Source organism: Geotrypetes seraphini, chromosome 6 (genome assembly GCF_902459505.1).
Source record: "Geotrypetes seraphini chromosome 6, aGeoSer1.1, whole genome shotgun sequence".
NCBI lineage: Eukaryota > Metazoa > Chordata > Amphibia > Gymnophiona > Dermophiidae > Geotrypetes > Geotrypetes seraphini.
In genome coordinates this window covers 136279899-136292209 of record NC_047089.1, presented here as the reverse complement: position 1 = coordinate 136292209, position 12311 = coordinate 136279899, and the positions used below count along the sequence as shown (strand labels likewise).

General features: G+C 46.3%; 1 protein-coding gene across 12 annotated transcripts in view; it reads right to left on the bottom strand.

Moving 5' to 3' along the window:
* Nucleotides 1-12311, bottom strand: part of ABCC4 (ATP binding cassette subfamily C member 4) — a 627262-nt gene that overhangs the window by 78915 nt on the left and 536036 nt on the right. For all 12 annotated transcript variants that reach the window (XR_004539971.1, XM_033950379.1, XM_033950382.1 and 9 more), the window contains one exon: nucleotides 9556-9728. Coding sequence is in view for 11 of the 12 variants with exons in the window: in XM_033950379.1 (XP_033806270.1) it covers nucleotides 9556-9728 (173 nt within the window). In the remaining variant the exon portion in view is untranslated. The remainder of the gene's footprint in view (nucleotides 1-9555; nucleotides 9729-12311) is intronic.

Genomic DNA, 12311 nt, shown 5'->3' with positions numbered 1-12311 from the left:
CACTACTTCATGATTTGTGGTTGCCCAAATTTATGGCCTCGCCTGCTATTGGGCATCAGGCGTGGTGTTGTGGGACTGTTTCTGTATCGTTTGGGTTGGATTCTGGGGTGCTTTAACTTTTCTGAAAGCCTGTAGGTGGGGTTGTTTTGATTTGGCAAGGGTTGTTCTCGTAGATATTGTCACCTGGGGGGGGAGTTGGGAGCTGCTCCACAGGGCCCTTGGACCACTAGTGGGTCGCAAGAGGGATGGGGAGGGGGTAGTGGGGGGAAGGGGTGGGTGGGTGGATGGGTATGCTGGGTTTTCTTTTTGTTCTTTCTCTTTCTTCTTCTCTTCTTCTTTTTTCTTCTCTCTTTCTTTTCTTTTCGTGTTCCTGGTGCCCAGCATGTGGCCTTTTGTCCATTGGTGGAAGCTCGGGTCCGGATTGAGGTTCTGGGAGCTGGTCGCTAGCTGGGATGGCCTCGGTCTCGGTTTTCTTCTTGGATTTTTGCTTGTTCTTTGTCTTTATAACTTTTCTCATGCAACCTCTTAGATGTATTTCCTGGAATATAAATGGGGTCACTTCGCCTATTAAACGACAAAAAATTTTGAGAGCCTTGAACCGTCAGAGAGCTGATCTTGTCTTCTTGCAAGAGACGCATCTGTCAGTGGCAGAGCATGCTAAACTTCAGACCTGGTGGGTTGGTCATCATTTGGGAACACCGGCGAACAACCGTAAGGCGGGGGTTCTGATTTTGATTCGGAAGGGGTTACCCTTTGTTATGCAACAACAGTGGGCGGATCCTGGGGGTAGGTATATCATTGCTAAGGTGCTTCTTCATCGTCAGCCCTTGATTCTTTGTAATGTTTATGCTCCTAACAACTATGAATCTCGATTTTTCTCCTCACTTATTCGCCTTCTTGGTCAACATTCTGATATTCCTTTACTTGTGGGAGGGGACTTCAATTGTGTTCATGATCCTTTATTGGATAAATCACTTCCTGCTCCTCAGGATCGGGTACATCCTACTAGGGGTATTTCTTTACTTTGCTCATCCTTAGATGTTATTGACGTCTGGCGGACGCTTCACCCAGGTGAGCGTGATTATACTCACATTTCTAGGGCTCATGCCTCTTTATCCCGGATTGATTACTGGCTGACCTCTAGCTCTTTGTTTTCTCAGATTGAATCGGCTACGATTGGTTCCTTTGATGTCTCTGATCATGCCATGCTTTTGTTGACCTTGCATTTAGATGTCTCTTCACCAGGTTCCTTCTGTTGGCGATTTCCGCTCCGTTTGTATAAGGATCCGAAGTTTCAGGAGTTTCTGCTTCGGAAATGGTCTGAATATCAACTCCATAATATTGAACATCGGGCTGATTCTACTCTCTTCTGGGAGGCTGCGAAAGCGGTGCTGCGCGGTGAGATCATGGCATATTCCAGCCATCAACGTCGTGCTCGGGATAGGGAGATTCTGCAGTTGGAACGTAGGGTCAGTGACCTCCGTCGGCTTTATGGTCAGTCTCATAAGAACATAAGAACATAAGAACATAAGAACTGCCTTCTCCGGATCAGACCTTCGGTCCATCAAGTCCGGCGATCCGCACACGCGGAGGCCCTGCCAGGTGTACACCTGGCGTAATTTATAGTCCATCAATCCTTATATGCCTCTCTTAAGGAGATATGCATCTAGTTTGCTCTTGAAGCCTAGGATGGTCGATTCTGTCATAATCTCCTCTGGGAGAGCATTCCAGGTGTCAACCACTCTCTGAGTAAAGCAGAACTTCCTGACATTAGTCCTGAACCTGTCCCCCCTCAGCTTCATTACATGTCCTCTAGTCCATGTCAAATTGGACAATGTAAATAATCTTCTCTGCTCTATTTTGTCGATTCCTTTCAGTATTTTGAAGGTCTCGATCATATCCCCACGCAGTCTCCTTTTCTCAAGGGAGAACAATCCTAGTGTTATAAGTCTGTCCTCGTATTCCAGTTTCTCCATACCCTTCACCAGTTTTGTTGCTCGTCTCTGCACCCTCTCCAGCAGCTTTATATCCTTCTTTAGGTAGGGGGACCAATGTTGGACACAGTATTCCAAGTGTGGTCTGACCATTGCCCTATAAAGCGGCATTATAACTTTCTCTGATCTACTCGAGATTCCTTTCTTTATCATGCCCAACATTCTATTTGCCTTCTTTGCCGCTGCCGCGCATTGTGCCGACGGCTTCAGGGTCCTATCTATCAGTACACCCAGGTCCTTTTCTTGTTCACTCTTCCCCAGAGTTGCACCTGACATTGTATACTCGTATTCCTTATTTTTATTGCCTAAATGCATTACCTTGCATTTCTCCACATTGAACTTCATCTGCCATTTCTCCGCCCATGTTTCTAACCGACACAAGTCGCTCTGGAGTTTCTCTCTATCCTCCTGCGATCTGATTGCCCGGCATAGTTTTGTATCGTCTGCAAACTTGATGATCTCACTGGATGTTCCTTCCTCCAGGTCATTGATATAAATATTAAAAAGGATCGGCCCAAGTACCGAGCCCTGGGGTACACCACTAGTCACTTTCTCCCAGTTGGAGAACTTCCCATTTATGCCCACTCTCTGTGCGTTCTCAGCTCTTAACCTCCCAGTGTAAGCTTCAGGAATTGTTGCATGCTAGAACAGTCAAGTCGCTTGCTTATTATAGGTATCAATTTTTTCGCCATGGGAACCAACGTGGGACACTTTTGGCAAGGGTGGTCCGTCGATCAGCAGGTCGTACTCATATCCTGCAACTTTGCTCGGCTGGGGGGGCCATGGTCAGGACGGATGCCGAGATCAGCGCGGTATTCTTTGAATACTATAGGAAGCTTTATTCACAACAATCTGATTTAATGGAGGGTACGGCATATTTGGATGGCCTCTCCCTTCCGTGTCTGTCTGATCAGGCAGTGGCTAACCTTAATGCCCCTATTACGGCAGAGGAGGTGGCAGGAGTCATACAGAATGGGTCTTTGCTGAAGGCCCCCAGGCCGGATGGTTTCCGGATGGAATTCTATAAACTTCTACATCCTACAATAGCACCTGTCTTAGCTGATACCTTCACAGCCGCCATTCAGCGGGGTACCCTTCCGGAATCTTTAGCCTCTGCTCAAATAGTCGTGCTATTGAAGCCCCATAAAGATGCTGCCCTTTTTTCTTCTTACCGCCCTATTTCGCTGTTGAATTTGGAGGCCAAATTGTTCGCCAAGGTTTTGGCTAATCGACTGGCTTGTGTTCTTCCTGATTTGATTGCTTCCCCTCAGGTGGGATTTGTGAAGGGGCGCACTAGTGTGAAAAACATTAGATCCATACTGGCTTCTTTGGAATTTGTGGAGAGGACCCATCTACCTTCCCTTTTGGTCAGCTTTGATGCTGAGAAGGCCTTCGACCGGGTCTCTTGGAACTTTTTATTTGCGGTTTTAACTCGGTATGGCATAACGGGTTTTTTTCAGGATGCGATTCGGGTGCTTTATCATTCACCTACAGCCTTTGTTTGGGCCAATGGACTTTGTTCTCCTTCATTTCCCATCCGTCGTGGCACGCGTCAGGGCTGTCCCCTTTCTCCATTGCTCTTTGCTCTGTCGTTGGACCCTTTGATCCGTGATATTCAGCTTAATAGAGCTATTTCGGGTATTCGAATTGGTTCTTCCGAGTTTAAGATCTCGGCTTTTGCGGACGATCTCCTGGTCCATATCTCAGACCCCGTTGTATCTCTTTCCAATCTGATGGCCACTTTTCAAGAATATGGAGATTATTCTGGTTTTAAGCTTAATCTTGACAAATCTCTAGCGTTGGCCACGTCCTTGTCTTTACGGGACTCTTGGCCTGGGCCTTTCCCGCTTCAATGGGCTTCCTCATCGTTCCGTTATTTAGGGATCTTGTTGACGCCTTGTACTTCAGCGTTATATCGCGTCAACATTGATTCTTTGTTCTGTTCTTCAGTTGAGTGTTTTGCTCGTTGGTCTCCTCTTCCTCTGTCCTTGTTAGGCAGGATCGATTTGTTTAATATGGTCCTTTTTCCAAAATGGCTTTATACTGTTACTCTCTTTATGGCTTTTGAAACGGGATATTACTAAATTACATTCTATGCTTTCTAGATTCTGTTGGGGAGGTCGACGACCGCGGGTGGCGTTGCATTACCTGTTTGGCGCGTGGGAAGGTGGGGGAATGGGGTTGCCGCATTTCCGGTTATATAATGCGGCCTGTTTGTTGCATTATCTGGGGGAGTGGCTTTCGGATCGCCAGGATTTTACTCCGAAACCGTATGAGAAGGACTTTTTTGCCCCTTGGTATATACTGTCCTTGGTGCAGTTGCCTCGTTCAGCCTTACCGATGACACTTCGGGGAAGTTTGTTGTTGCACTCTCTACGCATCATCTGGTCTTATGTGTTGAACTCTTGGAATGGTACTCCCTCGACTACTCGATATTTACCTATTCAGGGGAATCTGCAGTTCAGCCCTGGTATGGAGAATGCTAGTTTTCGTAAACTGGCATCCCGGGATTATACGTTGCTTGCTCATGTTCTCCAGGCTGATGGTTCTTTACTGTCCTGGGATGCTCTCGTCCGGTCTAGAGTTTTTTCTGTTGGTGATTTTCTTGCGTTTCGGCAACTTCATCATTATATTCGATCTCTCCCCCGAGCCGCTTTGGCGTTCCCTATTGAGGACAGATTTGCAGCACTTCTGGATCCATATTTGGGGACTGGGTTTACAGTTTCAGGTCTTTATAAAGATCTCCAGCGTTGGTTGGGACCGACTGATCGTGCCATATTACATGCTCGTTGGTGTCAGGATTTGGGGATAGCTCAGGACGCTCTGGATCTCCCTTCCTTGATTTCCAGGATCCCGGGAGTGTCTGTTAATGCAGATCTCCGGGAGTGTCAATTTAGGGTACTTCATCGGTGCTATTTTACGAAAAGTCAGTTATATTATTCAGGTTATACGGATTCTCCTTTGTGTCCCAAGTGTCTCCAGCAACCCCATTTGTTTATCCATGCCTTTTGGTCCTGTGTGAAAATTAAACTTTTTTGGAGGCAGGCTTTATCTTATGTGGAGCGTGTTTTAGATATTACGCTTCCCTTTTCGGCAGCTGGTCTCCTGCTGGATAAGTATGAGGCCTTTTGTTTATCTGATTTGGGTCAGCGGCAGTTTATGAGACGGGTGGGTGTCCTGGGGAAGAAGGTGATTCTATCGGTTTGGATTGGAGACACTCTGCCCTCCTTCTGGGCTTGGAGGAATCGTTTGCATGCTCTGCTGCTGCTGGAGCGGAAGGATGCGTCTTTTAGCTTGCGAAGAAAGCGCCAGTTTCTTCGGATCTGGGATTCTTATCTTTTTTCATTATCACCACGGGCTCGAAGTGACATTCTGAATTCCTTGTAATTCTCTCTGAGACCCGGGCTTGTTTTCATCCTTGAGAGGGCACCAGGTATACTCTCTTTCCCCCTTTTTTTTTTTTTTCTTTCTCTCTTTTTCTCTCTTTTTTCCATGTTGGAGTTTACTCATTATCTCTGGCAGTGGGTTATCTGAGTCCAAGCCTACTGCACTATGGCTATTCTATGCTTCAGATTGGGGGTATGGGGAGGGGGTGGTGTGGGTGGGATTGTTGAATCCGATATTATATATCTGATTGTTCTCCTTTGTTACTGTGGTTCTTGCTTGTTGGTTTGTTCTCTGTTATTTGATAATAAAAATTGATTCAACATAAAGGCTGCCTCTCTGGCCGACGAGACCTTTGCCACATCACACTTCTCTGACGCAACTTCCTGTGGGCGGGACGTGCAGAGGAAGGTCCCACCGGCCAGAAAGGCAACCTTTACCACTAATGGAGGATCCAATAGGTGGATAAGAAGCTGAATGTGTGTGTGGGGGGGGGGGGGGAGAAGGGGCAGAAGTGCCAGACTTGGGCACATGCGGGAGGGGGGGCGTGGGTGCATCATGGTCTTCCCACTGAGGGTCCACTGAGACCTAGTTATACCACTGTAAAAGAAAGCAGATATCAGGTGGCTGATTCTGTGTAGGATGCTGGTCTTGGGACCATCTAAGAAGCGGTTGAGAATCGTGTACCGGAATCCTAAACAGAATTGAATCTGCCCTAATGGACAGACACCTAAATCCCTGATTCTCTAACTTGCATCCATGTCAAAAGCACCGGTTAGAGAATTGTGTCTTAGCCTGATTGCAAAAATAGGTGGCTCAGCTGTCTATGTTTGCTTAGGGATCCCTTGCCATCAGCTGATCACAATAAGGGAATCCCCTATCAGCTGAGCTGGCAGGACTGCCTGAAGCCGTGCTTTGAAGAGTCCTGCTGCCTCAGTTGATTGGGGGGAGGAGGGAATACCTGTGCGACGATCAGCTGAGCTGGCTGCAGCAGAAGACCCCTGACAGGGACTTCCGAAATCGGCAGAAGGGATGCCTACTCCCCAATTATAGCCCGGCAAGAAGGATGCCCACTCTCTCCTGCTGCCGACCCTCCCGAATCCCCAACACCTTCTCCCCCAATTGTAGCCCGGTAGGAGGAATGCCCACTCCCGCCTACTACTGACCCCCCAACACCCCCTCAAACAAAGACTGGCAGGAAAGATACCCCGAACCCCGCCATTGTTGCCCAGAAGGGATGCCCTCTCCCTCCTGCTGACATACTCCCCAAACCTCCGACACCATCCCCATGACCCCACTACACCCCCTACCCTCAACATCCCTCCCAACACACTTATGCCTCCCCCTGTATCTTTTTGAAGAAAGTTTGGCCGGAGGGATGCCTATCCTTCCGGAAGGCAGGGCGCCTCTTCAAAATGGTGGTACCTTCCCCTTCTCAGTGCATCCTGGAGTGCACTGGGGAAGGGCCTAAGGTCCTGATTGGCTCAGATGCCTATGGACCCTCCCATAGGAGGGGTCTGAGGCACCTGAGACAATCAGGTCCTTAGGCTTCCTTCCCAATGCATTCTGGGATGCAATGGAAATGGCCTAAGACTCCGATTCAGCCAATTAATTAGGTTACATCCATTGCATCCCAGGATGCATCAGGAAAGAGGTCTAAGGTCCTGATTGGTCATGGGGCCTTAGGCATCTGAGCCAATCAGGGCCCTCCCTGGTGCATTCCAGGATGTACTGGGAATAGGAAGGCCCACCATTTTGAAGAGACGAGCCTGCTGGCTGGAGGGAGTAAGCATCTGCCTGGCCAGACTTTCTTCAAAAAGGTGCGGCGCTTTGAGCATCTGCAAATGCTCAAGGCCTGCAGCTCCTGCCCTCTCTGAGATTCTCAGAGCATGCAAAGATGCTCAAGGCCCTGCACCAGATCAGAAACTAGCATTGACGGCGTCAGCAGGTTTCCAGTACTAATGGTAACAGAGATGTCGGGGAGTGGTGCATACATGGAGGAGGGTGGTGGCGATGGCTTGTGTGCATGGAGGATAGCGGCTTTGAGATTCATCACGGGGGGGATTGTTCTTTTGAAGATTACAGTTGGGTAGTGGCTTAAATATAAACAGAGACCCTCATTTTGGGGCCAATTTTTTGGCCCAAAAATCTCAGTTTATATTCGAGTATATACAGTAGGTAAGCACTCTGGACCTACCTACATACCTCATGGTCCATTGGGGGGTCTTCAAGGGCAGGAACACAACCCTCACGCCTCTTGCAGCACCTTTGTAACTACTGCTAGTTGCCAAAACAGGTCATGGTAAAGGTAATGAAAGGGAGCAGGAATGAGAACATTGTGCTCCTGCCCCTGAAGATCCCCGGTGGACTACCAGCCTACCTACACATGGGAGGGTGTGGGCAGCAGACTTTGACACTTGGAGAGGGAGGGGGAGAAAGAAAGCATTTCGGTGGGGTCGGGAGGGGGTATGGGTTGTTGTTGTTTTTTTTGGGGGGGAAGAAAAAGAAAAACACTTATGCAGGCCTGACTGAATATCAACCAGACCTGCATAAGTTGCTGGCAACCTGATCACCCGGAATTATGCCCACATGGTCTGGCACTGAATATTGAAGCATAATGTAGCTAGCAACAGTTAGCATTTAGAAAAATGCTGACCACCACCAGCTGAATATTGGGAGGGGGGATATTTGATCAAATACAAATAAACAATTATCTGAAAGCGAGGAAAAAGTGTGACAAGGCTGTGTCTGTAGGCAGAAGGTTGCTAATCTGCATAGCGAGAGGCATAACCAGCAGAAGAAAGGAGGTGTTGATGCCCCTGTACAGATATTTGGTGAGGCTCCATTTGGAGTACTGTGTTCAATTCTGGAGATCGTATATGGTGAAGGATATAAGAAGACTTGAAGCAGTCCAGAGAAAGGCAATGAAAATGTTAAAGAGTTTGAGCGAAATGATGTACAAGAAGAGACTGGAAGATTTGAATATGTATACTCTAGAGGAGAGGAGGGATAGGGGAGATATGATACAGGCATTTAAATACTTAAAAGGTATTAATACAGAAACAAATCTTTTCCAGAGAAGGGGATATGGTTAAACTAAAGGGCATAAATTGAGGTTACAGAGCAGTAGACTCAAGAGTAATTTTAGGAAATTATTTTTCACAAAGAGGTTGGTGGATACCTGGAATGCCTTCCCCGAGGGAGGTGGTGGACAGGAAAACTGTGATGGAATTCAAAAAAGGATGGCACAAACTCGAAAGATCTCTAATCAAAAAGTGAAGGGTATAAATTGAAGAACTAGGGCCAGAACTGAGCAGACTTGCACGATCAGTGTACCATATATGGCTATACTATTGGGATGGACTGGAGAGGGCTTCGACGGGAACTATATTAATTTGGGATGGTTTAGAACAGTGGTCTCAAATCTGCGGCCCACCGGGTACTATTTTGAGGCCCTCGGTATGTTTATCATAATCACAAAAGTAAAATAAAACAGCTTCTTGATCATATGTCTCTTTAGCTATAAATTACAATATTATTATTAAGACTTAGCGAAAAGGAAAGATTTATAAACTATAAAGAGTTTTACCTCATGCAAAATTGTCATTTCTTTAATAAGACATTAACTATTTTTTCTGAGGCCCTCCAAATACCTACAAATCCAAAATGTGGCCCTGCAAAGGGTTTGAGTTTGAGACCACTGGTTTAGAAAGGCTAAAGTGAGCTTGGACAGCAACTCCAGTTGTTGGAACCTAATGACAATGTCAGGCAGACTTCTACTGCAGAAATATCAAAGAAAAATTAAAAAAAAAATAGACTGTTAGGCAGACTGGATGGACCATGCAGATCTTTATCTGCTGTCATTTCCTATGTATTTGAGCACTATTTAGGGACAAATCATATATGAATGTTCAATAAAGCCTTAACACTAACACTAAGGGCTCCTTTTACGAAGCTATGCTAGAGCCTTAATGCGCAGAATAGCAAGCGCTAAATTGCCAAGCGTGCTAGCTGCTACCGCCTCCTTTTGAGCAGGCAGCAGATTTTTGGCTAGTGCGCACTATAGTGCTAATCTGGTGCGTGCGCTAAAACCGCTAGCGCAGCTTTGTAAAAGGAGCCCTAAGTTAGAATAATGCACTTTCTGAGAGCGCCTTCTTTGAAATCCAGCTATTAGTACCTCGGGTCCACATTTGCTGTTGCTTCATCAATAATCAATATGCGAGTTTTTCTAAGGATGGCACGGGCAAGGCACACCAATTGTCTTTGACCAACACTGAAATTGGATCCTGATTCAGCCAACTGTGTTTCCATTTTGTCAGGCAGATCTCGTATTGTCTCTTTCAACTGTACCTGTAAATTCATCAACAAAGGATGGGTGTAATTTTCACACATAAAACACTTCGGTTGTTCTCAAAAAAATATAGTGTTACCAGATTTCCTTTTTATAAAACTAAACTAAACTAAACCTTAACTTTATATACTGCATCCTCTCCATATAGAAAGCTTGGCATGGTTTACAGGAACTTTAATATAAGGAAAGAAAAACATAATAAGAATTAATGATTATAAAGAGGGTAGCAAGATTTACATTTTTGAGAATAGCCAAGTTTTCAGATGCTTTTGGAATAATTGGAAGGAGGACACATAGCCCTGCCTCCAACCCTTCCCTGCTCTGTCCCAGTCCCACCCTCATCCTTGCCCCTACATGAACTGTCTCCTTCCTCGAGCTCAGGCCCATATCTGGATGTCCTCTGCGCATGTGCAGACGTTGAGGCGATCAAGTCACGCATATGCGCACGTTTGTGATGTAATCATGTCGACATCCATGCAGGCGCAGAGGACATACAGACACGGCCCTGAGCTTGGGGCTTTCCAAAACTTGGACAGATTGCCAGGTTTTGGAAATCAGTCCAGGCACCCAGACACTCCTCTAAAAAGAGGACATGTTCAGGTTTTCCCTGACATCTGGTAACAGTAAGACATCTGGTAAAACATCTGGTAAAATACAATAAGACAATATTCAGCAGCAGTAGGCACAGTAGCACAGTGGTTAAAGCTACAGCTTCAGCACCCTGGGGTTGTGGGTTCAAACCCACGCTGCTCCTTGTGACCCTGGGCAAGTCACTTAATTCCCCCATTGCCCCAGGTACCTTAGATAGATTGTAAGCCCACTGGGACAGACAGGGAAAAATGCTTGAGTACCTGAATAAACTAATGTAAACCGTTCTGAGCTCTCCTGGGAGAATGGTATAGAAAATTGAATGAATTAATTAATCGAGATACCAGTGATTGAATTACTATGTATATTCAGTAGCAGTGCATATAAATGAACTGGGGTGTTGCCCCTATTGTTTCACATTTAGTTTAGGCCTGCTATCTCTTGTCCATGCTTGGATTGTCTCCTATTTGCAGGGCTTAATTTGAAGACAAAAGGAAGTAGAGCTAGGGAAGAAAGGGGGTGTGAGGAGGCAGATAGAACTAGAGTAGGAACAACAGAAGGAGGGCTGGGTTTGGGAGCAGAGTGACTGTTCTTTGCTATACGCCTCACACCTCCTCTTCCCTGTAGGTCAGGGGTGTCAAAGTCCCTCCTCGAGGGCCGCAATCCAGTCGGGTTTTCAGGATTCCCTCAATGAATATGCATGAGATCTATTAGCATACAATGAAAGCATATTCATTGGGGAAATCCTGAAAACCTGACTGGATTGCAGACCTCGAGGAGGGACTTTGACACCCCTGCTGTAGGTCTTCTGGAAGGAAGAGGCAGGAGCAGAACACTCTTGTGGTTCTGGAATCTGAAAAGAAGTGATAGAAATGCATTCCAGGCCATTCCCCTTGCAATTAAGCTCTACTTATTTGTATTTGTACATCTCTCTATTATTTTGTCTTCAGCTCCACTCGGTACCCCCTGAATTAGAACTATTTAATGCAGGCCTAAACTAAACAGATAACTTACCTAGATTGTAAGCTCTTTTGAGCAGGGATTGTCTCTTCTGTGTTTTCACATACAGCGCCATATATGTCTAGTAGTGCTATAGAAACGATTAGTTGTAGTCATAGTAGTTATCTGGATAGTGTCTTGAAAATCACTGCTTCTGGATTAATTTCCTTGGCCTGTATTCGCTCCATCCCAAATGTGGCCCCTCACTATGGCTGCAATTTTATAATTGTTTTGTGCATAATCTTTGTTTTCATAAAAGGCCAACTTTTAAGGTTAGTGGAGGGGGGGCTTAGCAGGGGTGGTTATCGGGGGGGGGAGGGTCTTCTGGCAGGAGGTGTTGGGCACCTTCCTGCCGGCGATCGATGGGGTGGCGGTGGGGTCTTCCAACAGGAGGGGATGGCACCCTCCTGCCTCGTTCGTTCGTGGTGGGGGTACTGGCGGCCGTAGCCGCTATACTTATTGCAGCAGGGAGATCCCTTGCCACGATAAGTATAGCGGCTGTGTCTACTTACAATGTAGATCAACCAGATATAAAGGACTTGTATGAAAGAGAATATCTATAGTAAATTACAGAACTCTCAGATACCTGTGCTGCTAAATCATGATAGATTTCTCTAAACAGCTTATACAGGTCAAAGATATCATTCACTGAGTTCTGTATTTTTATGAAGTGCAAATGCTTTGTGCAAATAACTCAAAAATAAAGTGCTACTGTGCAAATAAACTTAAAGACAGCACTTATCTTTAAACGCTGTCGATTGTAATACGATGTCTTTGCAGCCCAAAGTTCTTTTCAACTTTCCCTTACGGTACTTGTCCGCTATCGGTCTTGTGCCGGTATTTAGCCTTAGATGGAGTTTACTACCCACTTTGGGCTGCATTCCCAAACAACCCGACTCCGAGAAGACCCCTTGTACTCTCTCTTCAACGGGACCCGTTTCACCGTTCCTCCGGCTTCTTCAGGGGTCTTATTAAAGGTGGGCAGCTCTGCTCCG